The sequence below is a fragment of the Monodelphis domestica genome, chromosome 6 (genome assembly GCF_027887165.1).
Source record: "Monodelphis domestica isolate mMonDom1 chromosome 6, mMonDom1.pri, whole genome shotgun sequence".
Classification (NCBI taxonomy): Eukaryota; Metazoa; Chordata; class Mammalia; order Didelphimorphia; family Didelphidae; genus Monodelphis; species Monodelphis domestica.
In genome coordinates, this window is record NC_077232.1 from 69,785,925 (window position 1) to 69,812,384 (window position 26,460).

A 26,460-nucleotide genomic window follows, 5' to 3' on the forward strand; every position below is an offset into this window, starting at 1 on the left:
CCCACCCCTAGCCCCTCTATGTAAACCAGACCCATACAATGCTTGGGGTCTTCTGCTTCTTGTGGAGGCCCAAGCTTTAGCTTAAATAAAGTACCTCTTGTGTATTGCATTACCATGTGTGTCTCCTCCTTGGAATCCGAACCAGAACTGGACTGAACACCATGCACATATAGGTATTGGGTATTTTATAATTTGGATATTTTTTAAAATATATTTTATTTGATCATTTCCAAGCATTATTCGTTAAAGACATAGATCATTTTCTTTTCCTCCCCCCCAACCCCCCATAGCCGACGCGTAAATCCACTGGGCATTACATGTTTTCTTGATTTGAACCCATTGCTTTGTTGATAATATTTGCATTAGAGTGTTCATTTAGAGTCTCTCCTCTGTCATGTCCCCTCAACCGCTGTATTCTGGCAGTTGCTTTTCCTCGGTGTTTCCACTCCCATAGTTTATAATTTGGATATTTTTTAAAGCTGAGTATGATTTTTCCTAAACTGACAGTAATGGAAAACTTAAAGTTTATAATAATTCCTAGGTAGACATAACTTGTTTAGAAAGGAAGATCTGAATGGAAATCCTAGAAGGAAAATCCCTGAATCCAAAGAGTAGCTAAACATTAGGTGCTAAATCAATGTTTTTGTTTTTTCCTCACTGGCTTGAAGATTTAACCCTATATATATATATATATATATATATATATATATATATATATATATATATATATATATATATATATATGTACATATATATATATATATTCTTTAATGTCTTGAACTATAATACAATCAATGTAGTTACTTCTAAGGAAAAGGATGTGTCAATCTACTCCCTTCTAATTCTACTCACCATCCCAGCAACTTTCCAAACCAAAATATATCTATTAGAATGCAATTATAATGCCCTCTTTGAGGGTAGAAACTATTTGTTTGCTTTTATACTTCTTGGCACACTGAAAACAGTAAATATTTTTAATTCATTCACTAATTCACCAATGAGTGAAATAATGTCCAATTGACAACTGGAAGTATTGGACTAGAAGTCAAGGTGGAGATACAGTTTGGGAAGTTAGCTTAATAGATTGGAGAGCTAAAGTCTGATGATTAAGGAGGACAAACTCCCTGGGTGAGATTATGGGGGAAAAAGAGAAGATCAAGGATAGAGCCTTTAAGAAGCTTATATTAGGAAAGTAGAAGGAAGAAAGCAAAGGAACCAGAAAGGGAGAAGTCAAATAAAAAGAACTAAAAGGATGTGATGTAGGAAGCCAGTAGGATATAAATTCCTTGAGGGTGAGAATTTAATTTATTTCTTTGTATTATCAGAACCTTAGCATTGTACCTTGTACAATGTAGATGATTTTAACAAATGATTATTGAATGAAGTATTGAAGCAATGTCAATGTCAAGAGACCAAAGAATTTTGAAGAGGGGATATATAATGCTATAGAACAGGGATAGCAAAACTTTTAGAACCTTTTAGACACTGTTTGCCACCTTCCAGAGATCCAGAGCTATCCCAGACAGGGGTGGGAGAAGAGGAGGGAGTGGCCAAGGTGCTCTGCTCAGGGAAGGGAGTAAGCACTTTCAGTGGGCTGCTGAGCAGAACAAGAGGAAGGCATGATGGAGAGGGGGAAGGGAGCAACTCTGTCCCAGTCCCTCTGCCTTTCTAACAAATAACTCTGGAATAGTGACAGCACCCATGTCCACAGAGAGGTCTCTGCAGGCCATCTTTGGCACACATGCTATAGGTTTGCCATCACAGCTATAGAAATAAAGGTAGATAAGAACTGGAAATCAGAAGATCCTTGTTGTTTTTTAAGAGAATTGTTAGCCAAGTGTGTAAGGATAATTTTAGTGTTTTGACTTAAAATCTAAATAAGTGGTCGCCATGGGAAATTCCCAAATATGAAAAATACCCAAGTCAGCTGGGGATTTATGGAGATTTTAATTAATAAAGAGAGAAGGAATTAAGTGAAGGAGAGAGAGAGAGAGAGAGAGAGAGAGAGAGAGAGAGAGAGAGAGAGAGAGAGAGAGAATTAATTTAAACTGCTCTGACTCAGGCTGAGCCAAGCAGTAGTTAAAGGCCTTGGCCAAAGTGGCCTCCCTGAGCCTAAGGGAAAAAGGGATTCAGTATTATCACACCATAAGACCATCTCCAAGCAAGCTCCAGTCCTCCACTGAATCTCCTGAACTGAGTTCAGAATCTAACTGAACTCTGAACTCCATCCTGAACTGTTCCTTAGCCACCTTTTAAAGAGAATTTTCTCTTATGTCACCTCCCCTAAATTTTCACATCTACCAATCACAGTAGATGCTTTTTTTTCCAGGACTGCCCATTCTTAGTTCTCACCTTCTCTGGTTAGATTATATCTTCTGATTACTTCTCACCTCTTTGTTAAGCTTGCCTTTTGTAAGTTACTTGGCCTTTTTGTGATTAATTTAACCTTTACAGGTACTTAACACCTTTTTGCATTAGATCTAAAAATAGATCTAGCCTAAGGTTCTAGCTTCATAAGGTATGAGTTAAGTAACCTCATTGTTCTAACAGGAGTTTACAAGTTTTATCTTCCCCTCAAGTATGTATAATTAGGGTGGAGTAATTTTAAAAGTTCCCAATACATTCCTGATTCTTATTAGACCAAGTATCTCCATTGTTACAATAAGGGAATAGCTAAATCAAATCTTCTAAGATACAGTCTAGTTTTTAAGATTCACAAGTGGTAGGAATAAACATAAAGAGGAATAAGAAATAGATGAATAGGAAACAAAGTCAGGAGATCCTAGACTATTCTTTGAAAAGTTTGTGTGTAAAAGGAAATGATTAGGTTCTAGAACAAAGCAAAAATAATCAATGCTGGCTCTGTTTGAGAGAAAAGAGCCCAGTGGAACATCAATGTTCAAAGCAAGTTCTTCCCCGGCGCCTCTACCAGAGCACAGCTGCTACAATCAGTGTTAAAGCACCTAAAGCTTGCTTAAATCCTGGCTCCAGCCTCCTAGTTGTGGTTCATTCCTTTAGCTCTCCTTCTGCCTTCTGAGCCTCCAACAGCTGTGAATATTTTCCACCCCAGCCTGCTTGCCACTCTCCTACTAGCCCAACTGCCTTAATTTGGGAGACTTAGTGGAGAAGCCATTCCCTGCCCATGGCCTGGAGAGCAGCACCATCAACCTGATCGGCCATTCCTGCCTACAACTTGGCCAAACTCCGGCTAAATGGCAGGTTCACTCCTCCCCCACTGCCTCTGTCACTAGTATTGAAAAGGTTTTTTTAAACTATTTTTACTTTTTGCAATAGAATAAACTAAGATGTCCATTTACCCAACATATAAAACATACCCAAAAAGGCTTTTGACTATGGCAACCTGCCCTTAGTTATTTAAATATTATGAGACTTTTGCTCAATGACTATGTCAAATCCAAGGAGAAACAGACCACAAAGGTGCAAAGAACTTGACCTGCAAATTGCCAAATGAGCACAAAAAGGTAAAAGACATTAAACCAATCCTATGGAGATTGATGACATTCTGCACAAAAAGCAAAATGACTTGATCATGTGTGAGACTAGAGGTTCTAGCTATTTAATATGTGTTAAATACAGGACTTCCTTGTACCACACTCTATTATCAAGCATATAACATCTTTTGTCCTGGCTCCATTATCCCAAAAAAGTGAAGGGTTGAATTGGGGAATTATCTTTCCCATTTATCTCCAGATCTAGTCTCTTTTTCTATTTTCTCTCATGATGTGACAGCTTACTGTAGTCCAGACTGCTAAATTGAGTTAGTAACTGATTGTTGTTGTATGCTCATGGGACATGGATCGCTACAAGAACCTGTTGTGACTTGTGATATTTTTTCTTTTTTTCCTTCTTCCCAGAATTTTTTTCAAGTTTTCTTTTTATGTTTTTTATCTAACCCAGAGGTTTTTTTTTTAATTTCTTTGACTTCTTTGATATTTTTTGATACTTGATTCATATGCCTTATGAGTTGACCATGTATCCCTGTATAATTCCTACATGTATCCCTATATCCTCCTCAGGGGGAGAATGTATTATTATTTTCCGGGGGGAGGGGGGGGAGGCTATGTTATTACTGTGAACTTTAACTTGAATTTGAGCCTAGTTTAGAACAAGAAGCTACCTTCCAAAATCTAGAAGGTGCTATGAAGATGTCTGCAGAGACCACATGCTGCACCAAAAGATCCAGATTGAACTTTGAGATATGGTGAATTTGAACTTTGGGAGGGTTGAATGCTTTTGTTTTGAATGCATACTCTTATGCCAAAGGGGACTGCCCCCTAATTGGCTTTTTCCCTTTTCTTTTCCTCTTAACCCCAAATTATTGTAATTTCCCTTTAAAAACTGTAATATTTGTATATACCTCTAGTTCAAGTTATATGTTAGTTAGGTTTTCATGATCCATTGGAGAGACTGGTCTCCCAAAGGATCCTAGGGGGAAGAGAATGTATTGATTTAAAATCTTGAACCCTAGAGACTACATTTCCCATTATCCTCTTTCCCTTTTCCTGTTTGTGCATCTTCTTACAAGAATTGGGGTTTTGAGTTTCCATTTCTGCCCATATGATTTCTCTGGCTGGTATCAGCATGGAGGAGGAAGCAGTTTTTTTGTCTTTTCTCTATTTTTTAAAAATTTCTCTGGTTGCTTTTAATTTCTCTCTGCTCTAAGTGGATTTTAATATATAGTATTAAAATAATACTTGGGGGGGCAGCTGGGTAGCTCAGTGGATTGAGAGTCAGGCCTCGAGACGGGAGGTCCTAGGTTCAAATCTGGCCTCAGACACTTCCCAGCTGTGTGACCCTGGGCAAGTCACTTGACCCCCATTGCCTAGCCCTTACCACTCTTCTGCCTTGGAGCCAATATACAGTATTGACTCCAAGACAGAAGGTAAGGGTTTTAAAATAATAATAATAATACTTGGAATATTGAATTTTAATTTTAATCTTTACAGATAGATAGCTCTAGAGTCAGAAAGAACTAAGTTCAAATTCAGCCTTAGACACTAGCTATGTGACTCTACATACATCACTTAATCTCAGCCTACCTCAGTTCCTTCATCTGTAAAATTAGGCTAATAACTACTTGGGTTGTTGTGAGGATCAAATGAAATCATATTTGTAAAGTGCTTAGTCTAGTGACTGGCACATAGTGGTATCAAGATAAAAATCTTCAATATAGATAAACTGAGGCAAAAAAGTTCTGAGTATAATCAATTTATTAGCAAAGCTTACAGTTGCCAATAAATAGGATCCAAGGCTCCTTAGCAGCCAAGGACATCCATTGAAGGCTAACAGAACATCTTGATAATCATTAATGAAGAACATAGCAAGTTTACATAATCTTAGGTAACATAGGGGATGCTTCTTTCTTATTGGCTGACCAATCAGAACAGGTAACTAAGATTGGAACATAGTTTAACAAATTGACATCAGAACATTTGAGGGCAGGGAAGTTGTAGTTGGAATAAGGAACCCAGTGGCTGCTTTGCCTGGAATGTTCTGCCTACAAGCCTCCAGTCTCAAACTTGTGATAGGTACATTTGGGGAATAGAGAATTCCATGCTTTATGCCCCCTAGTTTACCAGAATGCACATGAAACTTAGCACAAAATGGGGAACAATAACTGGTTCACAAATGTAATCCAATTATAATTAATTTCTCAGTAGATGCTGTTTAAGTGCTTCTTCCTCTTCCCTTTTCCACTATTTAGTCCAAGTCAATTTGACCCTGAGATTTGTTCAAGTGGTAGTGAAGTAGTCTGAATAAGGGAAGTAGGTTAGATAATAAAATTGAAGTAGATAAAGCAGATCAATCCTTTCCTGCATTTTTTAGGAAACTCACCCAGTCCCCCCAGGAGGACAAGCAGCTTATACAGGTGGCAGGCTAGAATCTAATTGACCTAAGGATGAGAATCAGGAAACAAAGGAACATCAGGAATATCAAAGAGGTCAGGATGGAATGCAAGTAACACTTAGCTAACTAGGGATGAGTGAATTAAGTACAAGTGAAAGTTAACCACCCCTGAATGACCTGAGGATTGTCCATTTATCACTGACCACACATACCTGTGTATGTGATAAGGTTGGTTTGATTGTCAAATAAGAACCTGTATGTGAAAGGAAATAACTCTGTATCTTGTAACCTATATAAACTATCCAATAATGTCAGTCTGACGCAGCTTCCACTAGGGAAGTCTGTCCCAGCTGGTAGATTCTTTATTCTTTATCAATCAATAAATAACGGTTCCAAGAACTGAATTTCTGTGTGTCTGGACTCCCTTTATGAAGTGCCCCACTTCAGTAGAGCCATCAGGGTTCCATGACTCCAAAGTACACTACACTCACTCCCCTAATGAAGGGTAAGGGCTTTGTCCAAGGTCTCACACAGGGACATGGTAGAGCTGATTTGAATTCAGGACCCCACAAAGGTAGCTCTTTCTTCTTTCCCAGCATTGGGGTGGGATGAGGTCATGAACCAGGTTGTGTGACCCATGGCATCACAATGCCCTCCAGCCTGGCCTCTGTACATGTGAGCTTAGGGGCCTTTGGGCCAGGGACTGGAACTAACATGTGAGATCTCCAGCACCCAAGGATTTGATGAGAACACTTCAGGAACAAGGTCTCAGTAATCTCTACCTGCACTGGAATGTTTGGAGTGCAAAAACTCCAACGAATAACTCCTTTATCATGATTGTGCTTGGCTGGATGCTTTTTGTTGGACTTGCAAGTTTCCTAGGGGCCTTTCCTGAAGTAGTGGTAAGTAGCTGCCAGACAAGTCCATGAAGGTCCTTGGAGGAGGGCAGGGGCACACTTGCCTACCTCACGGAAGGGCAAGGCATGCTCTTCCTGAATCTTCAGCCTTTACCCCATCTTCCCAAAGCAGACCATTGGTCCCCAGGTAACCTTTTTTTTTTTTTACAGGGAGGTAGAAGGAGGTCAATGAATGCCTTGACTTCCTAAACTGACCTTTTTGGTGACTTTAATGGTGGGAACTTTAGGCCCAGGGTTGAGAGAGAAAGGTGGGTCAGCCCCATCATCAAGAGCTAGTGGAAGAAGAGTTTGGGTTAGGCAAGGAAGGTCTTTTTGTCCCATTCTCCCTGACCCCAACTATTCATCATAGAAGGCAGCACCCTCTGGCTCTGGGTAGAGCAGATCTTGTCTCTTGTTTGGTTCTTTTAAATCAGAATCCCGCTCTAAAATGGAATGAGAAACAGCCGGTCCCACCTATTCGTGGTCGAAAAGGTCGATCAAGGACTGTGGTTTTGAATAAGGACAATAAAGTGTGAGTATTGACTCAGGCCTTCTTCCCACTTACAACCCCTCAACCTCTTATCATTACCTACCTCCAACATGGCTACACAAAGATATTTTCTGGAGAAGCTTGGTTGCATCATCACTTTCTGGTGGAGAATACCATTCTCCTCCCCTGCATTTCCACCACGACTGGTTTTTTGGATGGTTCTCATTGAAGGAAAGATGTGGAAGAGGTATATACTTATCCCCCATGAAGGGTAAATGCAAAGTGATTTTTTTTCCAAACTAGAAAAAAGAAAAATATAGTGATGTATCAGTTTGGTGGGAGGCCTTTGAGGAGGCTGGCCCTAGTTTTAAATTATATATAAGTATCCCTTCCACCTCCCAGAGTTAAGGGTGTGGTGCCCTCACATAAAATTTGTTATTTCTCTCTTCAAACCGGAGAAGAAGTCTGAATTTTTCCTTTTTTTCTTTCATGGAGTGTTTCCTTATAACAATTCAAATAAGTACCTTACTATAAAATTTGGGTTAAGTATTTGGTCAAAGACTATATGTAGATCCAATGTTAAGTAAAAATATGTTGATATTATATAACATTATACACATATTTTATGTCATTCTGAGTTTCTAAGCTTTTTCTGTGTCATCTGCTTGGCCTTCATGTATTGTCTGCAGCTTTTGAAAAACTTGCCCAAATTTCCCATTTGATTTCTTATGCTGTCCTGCAATGAGGAAAGTCAGGACATAGAAGGGATATCTGTGATATGAAGCAATAATTATCATTTTTATCCCCTCTGTTTACTGCCCGTAGGCCTCCCCAAAACTGTGAGGCCAAATATTAATATCATCATTTCAGAGATGGAGAAACTTGAGTCAGAAAGACATTCCAGTCTGGATGACTTATCCAAGGTGATGAAGCAAGTTGCAGGCACACTTGATTCTAGAAAAGAGGCTCCTAGATGGCTAATCTGAGAGACGTTTTCCATCATATCATGGTCTGTAGAGTATTTTCTTATACGTTTTGGCCCAGAGTTTCTTTCCATCCCATCCTGATGAATTCATAACTGCTACTTCAGGTGTGGGTGATTTCTGGGTTTTAATAATCTGCCAGATTCCAGAGCTCCCTCTTCCCAAGAAGCATGGCATCCTCAAAAGGGCAGCTGGTGGTTTTAAACTCCTTGTCCCAAGACCTCATTACCCTATACTTTAACTGATTAAACTAGATCAGAGAGTGATGGGAGAGTAGTGTAACCTCTGAGAAATCAACTCTGCATGGGGGAGGGAGAAGAATGAACTCTGGGCATCAGGTGCCTCGCTGGTTGCCACTTTATCCTCATTTTACGGCTAGAGAACAGTTTTCTTTCCTTCCCTTCCTACAGGGCTGTTACTTTGTGTGGTGAGATTTGAACTCCTAAGATGTGTATCTTCAGAAACGCAAGATTTTTATTCCCCCTTTGGCCAAGCCTCACAGAAGTAGGTAGAATTACTTCTTGCAGGCCTCCAATGTACCTAGTTTCTTCCCCTAGATTTTTTGTGGGGTGCCTATTTTTGGCCTATTTAAATCACTCATATAAGAATGCTTAGACATCTAAGTTCATACAGAAGGCAAAAATAAATTTTGGCAGGTGAATGAATGGGCTAAGGGGTGCTTTGACTATATCCTGAAATATATACAGGATTTCTTGACTATTTCACTGATCTGTGGGAAAGCAGACCTTTCCCCAGGCAGGCTAAGGTATCTTTTTGATGACCCTTTGTCATTAGCTTGGTATCCCTGGGGGAGATGCTGAAGTCATGGTCTCTGTGCCTCACGTTAGATGTCACAATTGGTATCCCAGCTATATGCTCCCAGTGATGCTTCAGGGACTCCTTCAGTTCAGGTGAAAATCACAGCCTGCCTGGTCAGGAACAGAAATCACCATGCCAAGCTTCCTCCCCTCCCCTCTGTGATGAGGACTTCTCAGCTCCAGGGTCCTGGGACTCACATCTGACCTTCCACAAGCCACTCATCTCACAGCACCTCCCCTCCCTTCAAGGAATTCCACAATGATTGTGGTTTTCTGGATGATTCTCATTGCAGGGACGATGTGGAAGGGGTATAAGTATCCCCCGGGAGGGGTAAGTGCAAATTATACTTTATTCTTTTTCCCTCTGTTCCGAGTGAGTGGCCCTCAAAGTAAAGGAGTTCCAATGATAGAGGAGAAAATACCTTGCTTAAAAGGATAACCCAAACGTGGACGGACCATGCTTGACCCAAACAAATTGAAAAGCACATTTCCTAAACTCTCCTTCTATTTTTGACCAGAAAGTCACAGAATTTCTTTAAGGTCCTTTCTGTGTGAGGCTAAAAAAAATTGCCTTACTGTCTGTGTCTATACCCAAACCCACATCACCATCCAATTTCTTGGGACTAACCTTATCCTGAAAGAAAATCCACTCCTTACAACACTTTTCTAAGGGATTTGTTGTCCTTCCCTTCTCAGAACCACTGGGTTAGGGAAGGGGGGATGTGGATATGGTGCCCTTTCCCTTCCAAAGGAACTAAGCTTAAAGGGGATCACTTCAAAGTCCTACTGCTGTGCATGTAGTAGCCCCAAACCAGTTCTGATCTCACAACTTCCTTTTTCCAGACCCAGCTGGAAGCGGGCAAGGAAGATCCGGGTGAACCAATGCAACTCTAAGCTAAACCTGGCCAGCTGTACAGTTCCCGTTGTTGGTTTCGCATAAAGCAATTGCAAGTGATTTTGTCATATTTTATGTAAAAGTTACCGTACTTTTTGAGATGAATGAGGACTTGGTATTCTGTTAGCCCGAACCTGGTGATGGTGGTGGTGGGGAGGGTGGGGAAAGTTCCTACATTGATTCTCTCCCCTCAGGAAGCAAAATTATAGGTTTCCGAACCTCTGTCTACTCAACCCCCATGGAAGCATCTGGTAGAGGGTATTATGGGACAGGAATCATGATCTCGTTTTCTTCTTCTGTCTTATCCCCACTTTAGGTTATATCAAATAAATAAATCTGTTGTTGAATCATGGTAATTTCTGCCCATATTTTTTTATGAACCTGGCATGTGCTTCCCAGGAGTATTCGAGATGCCATTTAAACCCATGGCAACCATGCTTTTTCTGTGGTGGGTGGTGGGGTGGTGGTGGTGGAAATGTTCAATAATCCTTGACATGCAGAGGTTGAGGCATAATCAAGGTGTGGAGGAAAACAAAGGACCCAGGACCATTTTCAACTTGCTGGCTGGAACTGTTTGCATAAGTCAGTGGTATCTCTGACAGCCACAGAAATGGCAATTAAAAAAACAACCCTTACCTGCTGTATTAGAATCGACTAAATATTGGTTCCTGAGTGAGCAGTAAGGGGTTTGGCAATTGGGGTTAAGTGACTTGCCCAGGGTCACCTCGCTAGGAAATGTCTGAGGCTAGATCTGAATCTAGGACCTTCCATCTCTAGACCTGGCAATCTATCCACTGAGTCACCTAGCTGCCCCAGCAATTTTTTAAAGGTGCCCTCAGGACCACCCCATACATCTTAGGAACAAGTAAGGTGTTTTGGAGGCACCACCCACTGTTGCTCAATTGTGTCTGATCTGTATCTCGAGTTAGAACTGAGGAGAGAAACTCCTTTAACTAGGAATACAGTCTTTATGACAAGGAGTCAGACTGGATACTAGTGTAGACTGATATGGAGTAGGCCAAGGGAAACCACAGATTGGGCCAGTATCATTTGGCTTTTTCTAAAAAAGTATCCCACATAAAAAAACAGAATAGTCCTTCTAAGGTTTACAAAATTAAACTCATTTGATTCTCACAACCATCTTAAATGAGGTAATCAGGTAGATATTACTTATCCCCATTTTACAAATAAAGGAATTAACACAAAGGTTGTGATTTGCCCAGGATTAAGGCAAAGATGCACACTTAGGTCAGCCTGACTTGACTTGTGTCCTAGGCGCTATCCACTGTACCACTCAGCTGTCATCAGTACAGAGGTAGTTTGTGGACTACAAACCCTATACATTAATGCGAGTTAGACTCCACTATGAGTTCCTCAGTTGCAGAGGCACGTTGTATTTTGACCAAACACCATTGCTCTAAGAAGAGACTTGGAAAATTTTGTCTGTACTGAAATATATTAAAACGTGACCAATACTTAAGCTTAACATATCTACAAATAACCCCATTGCACCCAAAGAACATCACTCCCCAACTCCCCATTCCCACTTTTTAACAGAAGAAGTAGAGGGGGAGGTATTAGAACTGAAAATTATGGATTATATACAGTACGTGGCAAAATTCCAAGCATTCAAGGAATGTTTCCTTCAGCTCTCTGGGCAGCTTTCTCTACAGAAGGAGGATGGTTGGACTAGGTGATCTCTGAGATCTGTTTCCAAGCTCATATGTTGACTCTAGAATTCACCTTTTAAAAGGCTTCATGCAACTCATGAGTGTACATATACCTAAACCTCACATTCCAAAGGTAAGTGATTTTATGCAACGAATAGAACACTTGTCCATTACTAAACCCAACTCTCATTCTTTGTGAAATCAAATTTTAGGCTCGTTTAAAGATCCCTTACTTTCCTCTCATGGACCATCAATCCCTACCCCACTGCTTTGCTTAAGGTTAGCTCTGCCTCTCTTCCTCAATTGTTCTTAGTACAACTTCCAAACTTGATCAAAAGACCATGCTCTCTGCTGGGTAGCAGCAGTAGCACTGAGTCAAGTTAAGAGTAGGAGTGACTGAAAGAGGGAAGAAACGAGAGGGCTAGAGACAAGTTATACTTGACTTCTCATGCAGAATATATCAGATCTGGCATCTTTGGGACATTTACTTGGCAAAATGTCTGGGATCAAGAGTAGTCTATGGAAAACCTTAAATTTTAGGTAAATAAAAGCAAACCAGTGAAAGTATAAATGAATTTTTTAATACCTATTTCTTTTATACATCAATTGAAAAACTTTCATCTATATTTCTGCGTGTGCAAAAGTACTCTCGCACTTCAACAGCACCAGAAAAAGAACTATGTAAAAAGGTTTTTTTTTTAACCTGATTTGTCACATTGTGTTAAAGACACAACGATCTGAACAATAACCTCAAAGAAAATCTAGGGCTACCCTCAATATACAAACACTTTGAACATATTGCATCACATCCACTCACCAAATGTTAGTCTGATACATTCAAACATCAAAAATAAAACAAGCAGTCTCTCTTCATATATTTATTCTCTTTCCAAGTGTGTTTTGGTCTCCTACTATACTTCAGAAATGTTCTGCAGCCACTTTTAAATTACAAAATGCAAAACAGAATAAAAATAATTTTTCTCAGAGAAAATCTTCAGATTTACATAAAAAATTTAACAGCTTCTCATAGACAGGTAATCTGATATACTCCTCCAACTCCCATTCCCACTCCTTCACAGCATACAGTCTTCTTTATCTAAGGCTGCCTGTGATATGCAGTACCCTGGCCTCCCAGCGGACATTACATAACATTTACAGTATAAAGACAAAGATAATTTCTGGAAGTAATTTTAAATAGAAAGTGCCCTTACTTTGACTTAGCAACAGCATAGACAGTAATTGTGCAATCAAAGCCACATTGGGGTTTTATGAAAACTACTTTCACATTATTAATTTAAGAAATGCTGCACCCATTATAATTTTAGTACTTACTACATTCACAAATTAACCTTACTAATAAAAAGGCACATCTTCAAATATTGAATAAAAATATCCCCCAATCAAAAAAAGTAGAATATACATGAAAATCAAACATGATGTGTGATCCTTTATGAATAATAGCCTATTCTTGTTTCTTAGCTTCTCAAGGTGCAGGAGCTTTTGCCCAGTTTGACAGGTCGCAGACTTGACTTTAAAATGGATTTTCTGGTGAGCAGCAGACAAGACTTAGAAAGAAATAAAGTCAAGATGAATACAAACCCCAAGGGCCTCCTCACAGCCACATGAGATGGTAGCTGAAGCACCCTATTGTAATGCTGGTGTTGAGGGGGGCAAGACTGAAATCTGCCTCACAAGCTTACCATGTTACAATGAGAGCTTTGCCCATTCATATATACAAGGAAGAATAGTAACTTGACTCAATCGAACCAAATCCAAGAACTGATGGACTTCTTTTCTACTGTATATGTAATAACTGCACAGAAAACACTAAGTAATAAAAGTTCACAATCTAGACAAAATGAAAAGCCACAAACAATTTGTCAGTTAATTCACAAAGTATTGTAGTATACTATCCCAATCTCAATATTTGACAAGTCTACATGGAAAATAAACAATCTGCTGACTAAGAGGGAAAAAGAAAAGACAAAACATAAATGTGAGTACAGAGGGGGATGCTAAGGGAAACAACATCCCAATCTCAGTTTAACAAGAAGAACCTCAAATGTCTTTTGAACCAGCTGCTGCTGGTCTTTCTTTGTGGCTCTTGTATGGAGGACAGTGAAAAGGAGGCACCAGGACACTATGCCATCGGTGTCTCACGTATGCTTTAAATGGATGATGGATGCTTTTCTAGTGACCAAAAAAAAATGCATAGTTTTCATCAGTTCCAAATAAGACACGATCTTTCAAAGTTTTAATTATGCAGTCCCTGGCTGCTCAGGCACTTTTCTGCCTGACTTTATAACTTAAAACCACAGCAAACTGAATATCAGTGTATTCATAGTTCTGAAAGAACTCACCTTGGGCAAACTAATTTGTAAACAAGATCATCTGGCCCCATTTAGTAATGCTAATATATATGACCACAATCTACTGGATAGGAGAGAAAACTCACACAGGTTTTTTTTTTATTCTCTTTGCTTAGTGGGAAGACTAAAAGGAAGGTGTGGGGATCAAAGGATGTACATAGAAATTTGTTCAAAGAAACAAATATAATGATGACTAAGAACCCTTACAGGATACCTCCCCCACCCCTTCCCCCCAAGTGATAATAAATGTTAATGGAGAATGTATTCCACAAGCAGATGCACCACCAACGTTTGAATGTTTTCAGTTAATAGGTTAAGGTACAGGCTTTTCCCTCTATAATGTTATTTCATGGTTCCACTCTCTTGTAGACTTTTAAAGTTATTCTTTGGAAGCCAAGTTTTCTTGCTGGAAATACATTGAAAGGTGGCTCAAAAGCACACAACAAATAGACTGAGGGATGGAGGGTGAGGTGGACAAAAATGAGTTAAATCACCACTCAGCTTAATAAGAAAACAATGCCGAGGGAAAGGCTTTGTGGGCTTTCTTTATAGTGCATAGCTTGAAATAAAGGTGCAATGCCGGCAAAAGAGGTGGTTTTTGATATATGTTACATTTTTTTTTTGCCATTAAATGATTAGTACTAAGATATTTCATGCAAATCCTTAATACTGAGAGGCACTAAAAGTGCACCTTAGAGGAACTCTGAGGGGAAAACCAAGCCATATTTAGCTTCTATTTTAGATATAATGCTCCCAAATCTAACGTTGGAATAAAGGAACTCCTTTATTTAGGAATACTCTTTCCTTCAATATAAAAGTGGATTTTTAAAAATAAAATTAGTCTACACAGTGACCTTTTCTACTTTACCTTGGCTTAGAACCAGGGTAATCATAAGAAAACTGTAAAGAAAACTGGGTAAAGAATAGTCTTATATCAAGAGGCATAGCTTATATAACTCCAATATTAACACATACATTTTGTGATTGAAAATGCTCAGCATCCAATCCTTGGACAATATGGAGTCCAAGATAATTTATTACATTTTTATTTCAAATTCATAGGAATAGCAGCCATTCTGAAATTATGAAGCCTACTCTATATTGTCAAATTATTATTTTAAGACCTCAGGATTCTCAAATACATAGGCCAGGGCAGATTCCTTTATTGCTGGCAACATTTGTGAAAAAGACTGACGTTACAGGTTATTATTCTTAAGAGAAGCCTATGACATGATCTTATTGGTGCAGGGAAGTGTCCTACCATCTATCTGGGCAGTAACTATGGAAATAGAACAATAATCCTCACTTGATTTTTAAGTGTCAAATAAATAACAAGTGACTAGCTAATAACTGGTGAGTGGACCCCCCCCCCCCCAATCAGTGTGCATAGCTCATCAGTATCATTGCTGGCATCTTTGAACAGCTATTTTCATATAAACATTCAAATGAATATTACATCTCATCTGCATTACAGATTTAACCCTGGCAAGTATTAAAAATAAATACTTTCTGTTCAAACCACAGCCTTGTTTTCCAGTGCTTCCTTTACATATCTCCTTCTCTAGTCCCCAAATAAAATCCAAAGAGAGAAAGGGTTTTTTTTCCAGTCTGTAGAGAGTTCTCGAGAAAGTGTTTTCTCCCAATGGTAAAAAAACTGTTGCTAACGCAGTTTCATTTTCTTGGCTTTCCGGCGTTTGAGCTCCTCCTCTTCACGTCTCATTTCTTCGAGGTCTTCTTGCATTCCAAGTCTCAAGCTGGAAAAAAATAGAAATAAATACTCTTTTATTATGCTATTATACAAGACAAATATCCTCTTCAAAAGGCTGGAGTAGAATAAAAGTAACAAACCACACTCAAGAATGTTAAATGGAAACTTCTATGGGCAGCATAACTCAAACACATCAAACCACCTAAGGAATGGTAGAGAACCATTTTGTGGTCAAGGGTCAATAGTAGGGGGAGGTAAACATAATTGAAGAAAATGTAGAAGTAAAAAAAAACTTATTACTCTCGAGAGAATAAATCACATTATAGCATTTACAATTAAGGAAAGTATCACAAACTTTTATTAAAGACGCTCCTCTAATATTCCATATTGCTTATTCTGATGCTCTTAGAAGTGGTCATTAGCTATCAGCTGTCATACATAGAGTAGAGGCTTTTTCCTGTCGTGGAAGCCCATGGGATATAGGAGAGGGAGAAGAAAGTATTTCTCAGTATTTTCCTACTGGGAGGATGAATACAATTAAATTCAAGCATTAAGCATCTTCTATGTTCCAGGTGTACCTAGGTGGCACAGTGGATAGAATGCTGCTTGGAGTTAGGAACACTCATCTTCCTGAATTCAAATCTGGCCTCAGACACTTACTATAGCTGTATCACCCTGGAAAAGTCACTGAACCTTATTTGCCCCAGTTTCTTCAAATAAAATGAGCAGGAGAAAAAAATGGAACACCATTACAGAATCTTTCCTGAGAAAACCCTAAAGGAGTCACAAAGAACTGGACAGGACTGAAAAATGATAGAATAACATGTCCAGGTATTGTGCTAGGCATTGGAAAGACAAGTATGAACTTCAAAGAGCCTATATTCTCCTATGGGAATGAGGACATAGCTTCATAGATAATAACATTATTTTGGAGGAGTGCATGGAGGAGCGATAACAACTGGGGGAATCAGAAAAGATTTGAAGGGTTATAGTAGGACTGGGTACCAGAGGGAGAGGTGAGAAGGGAGGGTATTTTGGGACTGGGAGATAATTTGTGCAAAGACTTATCTGGGAGACACGTGTGTGTGTGTGTGTGTGTGTGTGTGTGTGTGTGTGTGTGTTGGTTGGGATGTAGAGTGGGGAGGAGGGCAGGAGATAACGTGTGGAAATACAAGAGGTAATGGTTTCTTTTATTTGAAAGTGATTTATAGGGCAGTTGAACTTATGAAGTTAAACTTTAATTCTGAACATAAAAACAAAAGAATGTGACTTTAGGAAGTTGCAAAAAATAGTAGTGGTGATATGGAACAGAATCAATTAAAAAATGGAATAAAAATCAATTTGATTTTCTCATGTTAAGAATAACCATCATGACTTCCGGGTAATCATGGCTGCAATCTAGACGCCGCACGTTTCCTCTCCCCAGCACCGAACGAAATAGACTACATCAAAGGAGCATAAAATCACCTTTGGAGGAACAGAAGGACTCCCCAGTACCCCACAGAGGCAAAGGTACGTGGGGCTTGAACATTTCCACACTAAAATAAGAAGGAAAAGCTTGCACAGAAAAGTGAACTGAGCCGCCCTTCCCCCACCCCACCTCCCCCACTAAACCAGAGTGAGCTACCTGAGCGCTCACCGGGACAGCGAGTGAGTGGGGAGCGTCTCTGTCTGGGGGGGCACTCCAGGGTCCTTGGGATCTGGGGACTGCCAGGAAAAAACGTCTCAGGGCGCTTTCACTGGAGAAGCCAGCGGACCTGGACTTGGGGCGGGCTGCGCTGAACAAGGCGCACGGATTATCTGGGCGGAGCTGAATACCTGGGCTCGGAGGCTGGGAAGAACTAGTCTGAAGCAACCTAAATTCACAGAAAAACCACTCTTATAACCCAGACCCCAGACCAAAAAGGAAAGGGAAATAAAACCACCAAAGGGATGGCTCACATGGCCCAAAATCAAGCCTCCAGGAAGAAAGGGAAAAAAGTGACTATTGAAAACTTTTATGGTGGAAGTACCCAAGGGAAAGAGGAGAATGAAGAGGAAATCCAAAAAAATTCAGAACACGCCTCCCAAAATGGAAACTATCAACAAGCTCTGGAAGATCTCAAACTGGAACTTATCCAAAAGATGGAAACCTTCTGGAAAGAAAAATGGGAGAAAGAGATCAGCTGTCTGACAGATAAGACTGCTCAATTGGAAAAAGAACTCGAAGCAGCCAATACAAGGGCAGACAAGGCTGAAAAGCAAATCCAGTCCCTAATGACCAGAATTAAGGACCTCGAAGAAAGTGAGATGATAAAACAGCAAGAATCAATAAAGCAAACCCAAACAATTAATGAATTGGAAGAAAACAGAAAATATCTCACTGAGAAGGTCACGGACCTGGAGAACAGAGGAAGACGAGAAAATCTCCGTATCATCGGTCTCCCAGAAAAACCAGAGGTAAACAACAAATTGGATTTTATTCTAGAGGAGATTATAAAAGAAAATTGCCCCCACGTTCTGGAGCAAGGGGGCAAAATAGAAATAGAGAGGATTCATAGAACACCTTCTATACTAAATCCCCAAAAGACAACGCCTAGGAATGTAATTGCCAAATTCAAGAGTTTCCAAGTAAAGGAGAAAATCCTACAAGAAGCCAAGAAGAAGAGCTTCAGATATAAGGGGGCTCCCATAAGGATCACACATGACTTAGCGGCTAACACACTAAGAGACCGCAAAGCATGGAACACGATATTTAGAAAGGCAAGAGAGCTGGGTCTCCAACCAAGAATCAACTACCCAGCAAAACTGACTATATACTTCCAGGGGAAAGTATGGGCATTCAACAAAATAGAAGATTTCCAAGCATTTGCTAAGAAAAGACCAGAGCTCTGTGGAAAGTTCGATATCCAAGCACAGAAAGCAAGAGAAACATGAAAAGGTAAATATGAAAGAAAGGGAAAAGGAGATAAATCTTATCTTTCTCTTTAAGTCAAACTCTCTTCTATAAGGACTACATTTACATCTAATTATATATATTAATATGTGGGGAAAATGTTTTGTGTAACTCTCATAAATTGTATCATCATAAGAGTAGTTAGAAGAAACATGCATAGGGAAAGATTGGGGAATCAAGAAGATTTGGGGAAAGTTGGGGCAAAAAAAGGAAAAGGGAGGGGGGAACCGTGATAATACTAAGATTAACTTCAAGAAATAGGGGGGGAATCAATAGAATAAACTTTCCCATATAAAGATACACATGGGAAGGGGAGGGGAAGAACTCTCATATGAGAAGGAGAGGAAGAGAGCGTGAAGTGAAAGTACTTAAACCTTACTCTCAGTGAAATCAAATCTGAGAGGGAAGAACATCTAGATCCAGTGGGATCCTGATTTCTATCTTATCCATTAGGGCAAGAAAGAAAGGAAAATTAAGGAGGGGGAGGGGGGAGGGAGCACAAAAAGGGAGGGAAGGAGAGGGGGGAGGGGAAGGGAGCATAAAAAGGGACGGGCTAGTAAGGGAAGCATCTCAAGGGAGGGGACTAGGGGGACCGACCTAAAGTAAATCACTGGTTCAAAAGGAGAAAGCTAAAGAAGAAAGGTCAGAACTAGGGGAAGACATCAAAATGCCAGCGAATCCACAAATAACAATCATAACTTTGAACGTGAATGGGATGAACTCACCCATAAAACGCAGACAAATAGCAGACTGGATTAGAACACAAAACCCTACCATATGTTGCCTTCAAGAAACACATATGAGACGGGTTGACACTCACAAGGTTAGAATTAAAGGTTGGAGTAAGACCTTTTGGGCCTCAACCGATAGAAAGAAGGCAGGAGTTGCAATCATGATATCTGACAAAGCCAAAGTACAAATAGACCTGATCAAAAGGGACAGGGAAGGTAAATATATTCTGCTAAAAGGAAGTATAGACAATGAGGAAATATCACTAATCAACATGTATGCACCAAATGGTATAGCATCCAAATTTTTAATAGAGAAACTAGGAGAATTGAAGGAGGAATTAGACAGTAAAACCATATTAGTGGGAGACTTGAACCAACCACTATCAAATTTAGATAAATCAAATCAAAAAATAAATAAGAAAGAGGTAAAAGAGGTGAATGAAATCTTAGAAAAATTAGAATTAATAGACATATGGAGAAAAATAAATAGGGACAAAAAAGAATACACCTTCTTTTCAGCACCACATGGCACATTCACAAAAATAGATCATACACTAGGTCATAGAAACATGGCACTTAAATGCAGAAAAGCAGAAATATTAACTGCAGCCTTTTCAGATCACAAGGCAATTAAAATATTGATCGGCAAGGGTACATGGAGACCCAAATCAAAAATTAATTGGAAATTAAATAACATGATACTCCAAAATCATTTAGTTAGAGAAGAAATCATAGAAACAATTAACAATTTCGTTGAAGAAAATGATAACGGCGAAACATCCTTTCAAACCTTATGGGATGCAGCCAAGGCAGTACTTAGAGGAAAATTCATATCCCTGAGTGCATATATTAACAAATTAGGAAGGACAGAGACCAAGGAATTGGAAATGCAAATCAAAAAACTTGAGAATGAACAAATTAAAAACCCCCAGAAGAAAACCATACTAGAGATCCTAAAAATTAAGGGAGAAATTAATAAAATAGAAAGTGACAGAACTATTGAGCTAATAAACAAGACTAGAAGCTGGTACTTTGAAAAAACAGACAAAATAGACAAAGTACTGGTTAATTTAATTAAAAAAAGGAAAGAAGAAAGGCAAATTAATAGCATCAAGGATGAAAAGGGGGATCTCACCTCAAATGAAGAGGAAATTAAGGCAATCATTAAAAACTACTTTGCCCAACTATATGGCAATAAATTTACCAATCTAGGTGATATGGATGAATATTTACAAAAATACAAACTGCCTAGACTAACAGAAGAAGAAATAGTTTTCTTAAATAATCCCATATCAGAAATTGAAATCCATCAAGCCATCAAAGAACTGCCTAAGAAAAAATCCCCAGGGCCTGATGGATTCACCAGTGAATTCTATCAAACATTCAGAGAACAGTTAACCCCAATATTACACAAACTATTCGACATAATAAGCAAAGAGGGAGTCCTACCAAACTCCTTTTATGACACAAGCATGGTACTAATTCCAAAGCCAGGCAGGCCAAAAACAGAGAAAGAAAACTATAGGCCAATCTCCCTAATGAATATAGATGCAAAAATCTTAAATAGGATACTAGCAAAAAGACTCCAGCAAGTGATTAGAAGGGTCATCCACCATGATCAAGTAGGATTCATACCAGGGATGCAGGGCTGGTTCAACATTAGGAAAACTATCCACATAATTGACCACATCAACAAACAAACCAACAAGAATCACATGATTATCTCAATAGATGCAGAAAAAGCCTTTGATAAAATACAACACCCATTCCTACTAAAAACACTAGAGAGCATAGGAATAGAAGGGTCATTCCTAAAAATAATAAACAGTATATATCTAAAACCATCAGCTAATATCATCTGCAATGGGGATAAACTAAATCCATTCCCATTAAGATCAGGAGTGAAACAAGGATGCCCATTATCACCTCTATTATTTGACATTGTATTAGAAACACTAGCAGTAGCAATTAGAGAAGAAAAAGAAATTGAAGGCATCAAAATAGGCAAGGAGGAGACCAAATTATCACTCTTTGCAGATGACATGATGGTCTACTTAAAGAATCCTAGAGATTCAACCAAAAAGCTAATTGAAATAATCAACAACTTTAGCAAAGTTGCAGGATACAAAATAAACCCACATAAGTCATCAGCATTTCTATATAATTCCAACACAGCTCAGCAGCAAGAACTAGAAAGAGAAATCCCATTCAAAATTACCCAAGACAAAATAAAATACTTAGGAATCTATCTCCCGAGACAAACACAGGATCTATATGAACACAACTACAAAACACTTTCCACACAACTAAAACTAGACTTGAACAATTGGAAGAACATTAACTGCTCATGGGTAGGACGAGCCAATATAATAAAAATGACCATCCTACCCAAACTCATCTATCTATTTAGTGCCATACCCATGGAACTCCCAAAAATTTTTTTTACTGATTTAGAAAAAAACATAACAAAGTTCATTTGGAAAAACAAAAGATCAAGGATACCCAGGGAATTAATGAAAAAAAATACAAAGGAAGGGGGTCTTGCAGTCCCAGATATCAGACTATATTATAAAGCAGCGGTCATCAAAACAATTTGGTACTGGCTAAGAGACAGAAAGGAGGATCAGTGGAATAGACTGGGGGCAAGCAACCTCAGCAAGACAGTATATGACAAACCCAAAGATCCCAGCTTTTGGGACAAAAACCCACTATTTCATAAAAACTGTTGGGAAAATTGGAGGACAGTGTGGGAAAGATTAGGCTTAGATCAACACCTCACACCCTACACCAAGATAAATTCAAAATGGATGAATGACTTGAACATAAAGAAAGAAACTATAAGAAAATTAGGCGAACACAGAATAGTATACATGTCAGACCTTTGGGAAGGGAAATACTTCAAAACCAAGCAAGAATTAGAAAGAATTACAAAATGCAAAATAAATAATCTGGATTACATCAAATTAAAAAGTTTTTGTACAAACAAAACCAATGTAACCAAAATCAGAAGGGTAGCAACAAATTGGGAAACAATCTTCATAAAAACCTCTGACAAGGGTTTAATTACTAAAATTTATAAAGAACTAAATCAATTGTACAAAAAATCAAGCCATTCTCCAATTGACAAATGGGCAAGGGACATGAACAGGCAATTCTCAGCCAAAGAAATCAAAACTATTAATAAGCACATGAAAAAGTGCTCTACATCTCTTATAATCAGAGAGATGCAAATCAAAACAACTCTGAGGTATCATCTCACACCTAGCAGATTGGCTAACATGACAGCTATGCAAAGTAATGAATGCTGGAGGGGATGTGGCAAAGTGGGGACATTAATTCATTGCTGGTGGAGTTGTGAATTGATCCAACCATTCTGGAGGGCAATTTGGAACTATGCCCAAAGGGCGATAAAAGACTGTCTGCCCTTTGATCCAGCCATAGCACTGCTGGGCTTGTACCCCAAAGAGATAATGGACAAAAAGACTTGTACAAAAATATTCATAGCTGCGCTCTTTGTGGTGGCCAAAAATTGGAAAATGAGGGGATGCCCCTCAATTGGGGAATGGCTAAACAAATTGTGGTATATGTTGGTGATGGAATATTATTGTGCTAAAAGGAATAATAAAGTGGAGGAATTCCATGTGAACTGGAACAACCTCCAGGAAGTGATGCAGAGCGAAAGGAGCAGAACCAGGAAAACATTATACACAGAGACTGATACATTGTGGTACAATCGAAGGTGATGGACTTCTCCATAAGTATCAATGCAATTTCCCTGAACAATCTGCAGGGATCTAAAAAAAAAAAATACTACCCACAAGCAGAGGATAAACTGTGGGAGTAAAAACACCGCTGAAAAGCAACTGCTCGACCACAGGGTTGGAGGAGATAAGACTGAGGAGAGACTCTAAATGAACACTATAATGCAAACTCCAACAACAGGGAAAAGGGTTCGAGTCAAGAACACATGTGATAACCAGTGGAATCATGCGTCGGCTATGGGAGAGGGAAAGGTGGGGGGGGGGGGGGGGGGGGGAGGGGAGGAAAAGAAAACGATCTTTGTTTCCAGTGAATAATGTATGAAAACGACCAAATAAAATAATATTAAAACTTAAAAAAAAAAAAATGAATGTTAAAACAATGTTTTTACCTGTAATAGGGGAAAATAAAATATTATTTTAAAAAAGAAAAAAAAAAAAAAAAAAAAAGAATAACCATCATAAAACCAAAACAATGCTAAGGAGTTATGATCAAAGTTGGCCCCAAAGAAGAGATCAGAAGATATGTCCCCCTGACTCCTTTGTTGTAGCAGTAGTAGTGTTGAGGGAGAGAGGTGAGAGGGGAGAAGGGGAAAAGAGGGGGACAGAGGGGAGGGTAATAATAAGGGTGAGGGGGAGAGACTGTCTATAGACAGAGGGGCTAGCCAGTATTAACCCAGCAGAATTCAAGAAGAATGAAGACTGAAAAAGGATCATAGCATTTGTCAATAGAGACAGCACTGCTGATTATGAAGAATGGAGTTGAGTGGGCTGGAAGCTAGGCTATGCAAGGAGTTGAGAAGTGAGTAGTAGAAGGTAACAAAACGGAGACAATGATATAGAAATGGCTTTTTCTAAGAACTTGACTGTGAAAGCAAGGGATATAGAACACTAACATGACGATATTAAGATCAAATGAAGGTGATTTTGTTTGTTTGTTTTTAAGGATAATGGGAAATCAAGATATGTTTGTATGCAGCAGGGAAAAGAAATCTGTGAATATGGAGAGAGAAGAGAAGAGGCAGGTTGCTAGAAAATGGGATCAAGGTTACAAAGAGAGGGGTTAGAAATTCCAAGAAGGGTTACTTCTTCCACTGAAACTGGAACAAAGGAGGAGAGAAGAGGGAATTAAGGGGGTATATGAGGTAGGCAAATGGAGAGGAGTTTACAGTGAATGCCTTGAGAGGGAGGGTAAGTGGCTTAAAAGGAGAGAAGAGATACGGATTACACACTATGCAGAATTTAATAGAGGTCACAACTAACATAATTTAACTATAATAGGCTGACAGAATAGGGTAACACACTAGATCACTCAGATTTTCTAACCTCATTACTGACAGCCTAGGGAATATGAAGTGAAAATATAGGCTCACTTATGTGGCCAAACTAAGTCCAGAAACCAAGCTATGCCCCGCTTACCCAAAGAATAAGGAACAGAAGCTTGATTCTCAGGTTTTCAACTTCAAAGCTTTAGTATCCTATATTATCCTACCCAGGGTTTCTTATTAGAGAGTAGTGAGATTTAAGTTGGTTGATATCACTTATTGGTGAAAGCTGAACTATAAAGACCAGGCCTATGTGTAGTACCAGCAATAAGTCCAGTAATAGTTACATACTACAGAAGCACAACAGCCACTGGTTTTGGGGGAAAAGAATACTTTACAGATTCCTGCATCCCTCACACTATTCCCCAAGGACCTGTAATCACATCCATATTCTGTCTATTGGAATCCCATCTATCATAGGATCTTTATAAAAACAATTTAAGAGCTGGAAGAGACCTTACAGGCCATCTATTCTAACCTCCTCATTTCATAGATAAGGAAACTGAGACCCAGGGAAGAAAAGGGACTTCCCAAGGTTCTTTGGTAAGTGGCAGTGTCAAGACTCAAACTGGGGTTCTTTGATTCCAAATCCAGTACTCTATTCTTCTGAACTCTCCAGCAACCCCCAGCCCACTTACAGAACAGGTCAAGTCAGACTTCTTCCTCAGTGTCTCCCCACACTACCTCAGCCCATAATGATCTATCACTCTTTCCTAAAACTTCCAAGACTTCATTGTTGGGGTTCTTGCTCACAAACTGCCTTGTGTTTTTAGTTATTTTATGAATAAAAGCTTGCCCTCTTGAGGGAAAAAACCCTATTTATGTTTCTTTTCCATCCATGTCCTCATAGTCTCATGTATGGAAAAGGAGCTCAATAAGTATTTGTTGATTGTCAGCAATTTCTCTTGAAATGTAAAGTCCCTAATTTGACAAAGTATGAACATCAAGCAGAAAAGGACTTCCACAGAATATTAGCACAATTGTGTTGTCAGATACATACCTCTTGGCTTCCTCTTTCTGTTGCTCTTTCCAACTGCTTTCCATGTAACGTAAGGCATAATCACTCTCATCTTTGTATCTGAAAATCAGAAATTAATGTTATAAAAGTAACTAAAGATTTAACAAAATTTCATAATCCTATTTGAAAAATCAAATCATGTCAATTAGTTGACTAAATAAATATACGTTTAGTTTGATACTTAGTACCATTGGTCTCTTGAAGGTGAATGAGGAAAAAACCAAACACATTGATATACCACATTGTGTTCATCCATTTCTCAAGCAGTAAATAAAACATTTAGGTTGTTCAATGTCTATTAAATTCTATTTTTCTATGATTATTCATAATTAACAAACATGACAGAAAACTGTGATTTCACTAAACTTACTTATTACGGTCATATCCAAAGATTTCCCGGATATGTTTTGATATTTCTTCTTGAGGCTCTCCTTCATCATCAATGAAGTCCTCCATTTCAGAATCATACTCCTCATCCTCATCTTCCTCAAGATAGCGTTTCCTGGCCATAGGGGGAAAAGGGGGCCTCTGGGCACCTAGGCATAGAAAATCATTACACTGTTAAAGGGATGGTAAATGTTTACAAGGCAGACATTTTGAATATGTTTGATAATGCATTAATTTGCTTAAAAATAAAAGATTCCACTCTGCTCAGTAGAATGACAGGTGACCTTAACAGATGAGATGAACTCTACCAAGTCAGCCTCAGTGTAAAATAGCCATTATTCAGTGATCAAGTTATGTATTGGCATGTTTCAGCAATTGCCAGCCCACAATTTTTCTTTTCTTTCTTCTGCAGCTCACTTGTGATATATATTTTACTACTTCATCTTGGACTCTACTATTCTGCTCTCCGTGAGGTTTGAAGCAACTCTGATGAATAAGCAAGATGATGCCCCTGTCCTTCACCAGCATACAAACACACTGAAAAAAGATTTCTAGCTATAGAAGTAAAAGTAGATTTTTTAATTCTTCCACAATGGGCAACATTTCCTT

General features: G+C 39.0%; 2 protein-coding genes across 8 annotated transcripts in view; one reads left to right on the forward strand and one right to left on the reverse strand.

Moving 5' to 3' along the window:
- The first annotated feature begins 6,528 nt into the window (after positions 1–6,528).
- Positions 6,529–26,444, forward strand: MISFA (mitochondrial sheath formation associated). Of its 6 annotated transcripts, none has more exons than XM_056802216.1 (5): positions 6,529–6,770; positions 7,199–7,296; positions 9,107–9,148; positions 9,349–9,386; positions 9,899–10,010. In XM_056802216.1, exons 1-4 carry the CDS (start codon positions 6,612–6,614, stop codon positions 9,368–9,370), a joined length of 321 nt encoding a protein of 106 aa, XP_056658194.1. In that variant the 5' UTR covers positions 6,529–6,611; the 3' UTR covers positions 9,371–9,386; positions 9,899–10,010. The 6 variants fall into 6 exon arrangements, 5 of the variants coding, with proteins under 5 accessions (XP_056658194.1, XP_056658193.1, XP_056658196.1 ...); XM_056802215.1 differs by having other exon boundaries at positions 6,530–6,770; positions 9,086–9,148; XM_056802218.1 differs by lacking the exons at positions 6,529–6,770; positions 7,199–7,296 and adding exons at positions 8,676–8,741; positions 26,264–26,444 and having other exon boundaries at positions 9,086–9,148; positions 9,899–10,002.
- Positions 12,180–26,460, reverse strand: part of SPTY2D1 (SPT2 chromatin protein domain containing 1) — a 30,875-nt gene continuing 16,594 nt past the window's right edge. For both annotated transcript variants that reach the window (XM_007497000.3, XM_007497001.3), the window contains exons 4-6: positions 25,835–26,000; positions 25,447–25,524; positions 12,180–15,743 (exon numbers count right to left, since the gene is read on the reverse strand). In XM_007497000.3, the coding sequence (XP_007497062.1) occupies positions 15,650–15,743; positions 25,447–25,524; positions 25,835–26,000 (338 nt within the window). In that variant the 3' untranslated portion in view covers positions 12,180–15,649. The remainder of the gene's footprint in view (positions 15,744–25,446; positions 25,525–25,834; positions 26,001–26,460) is intronic.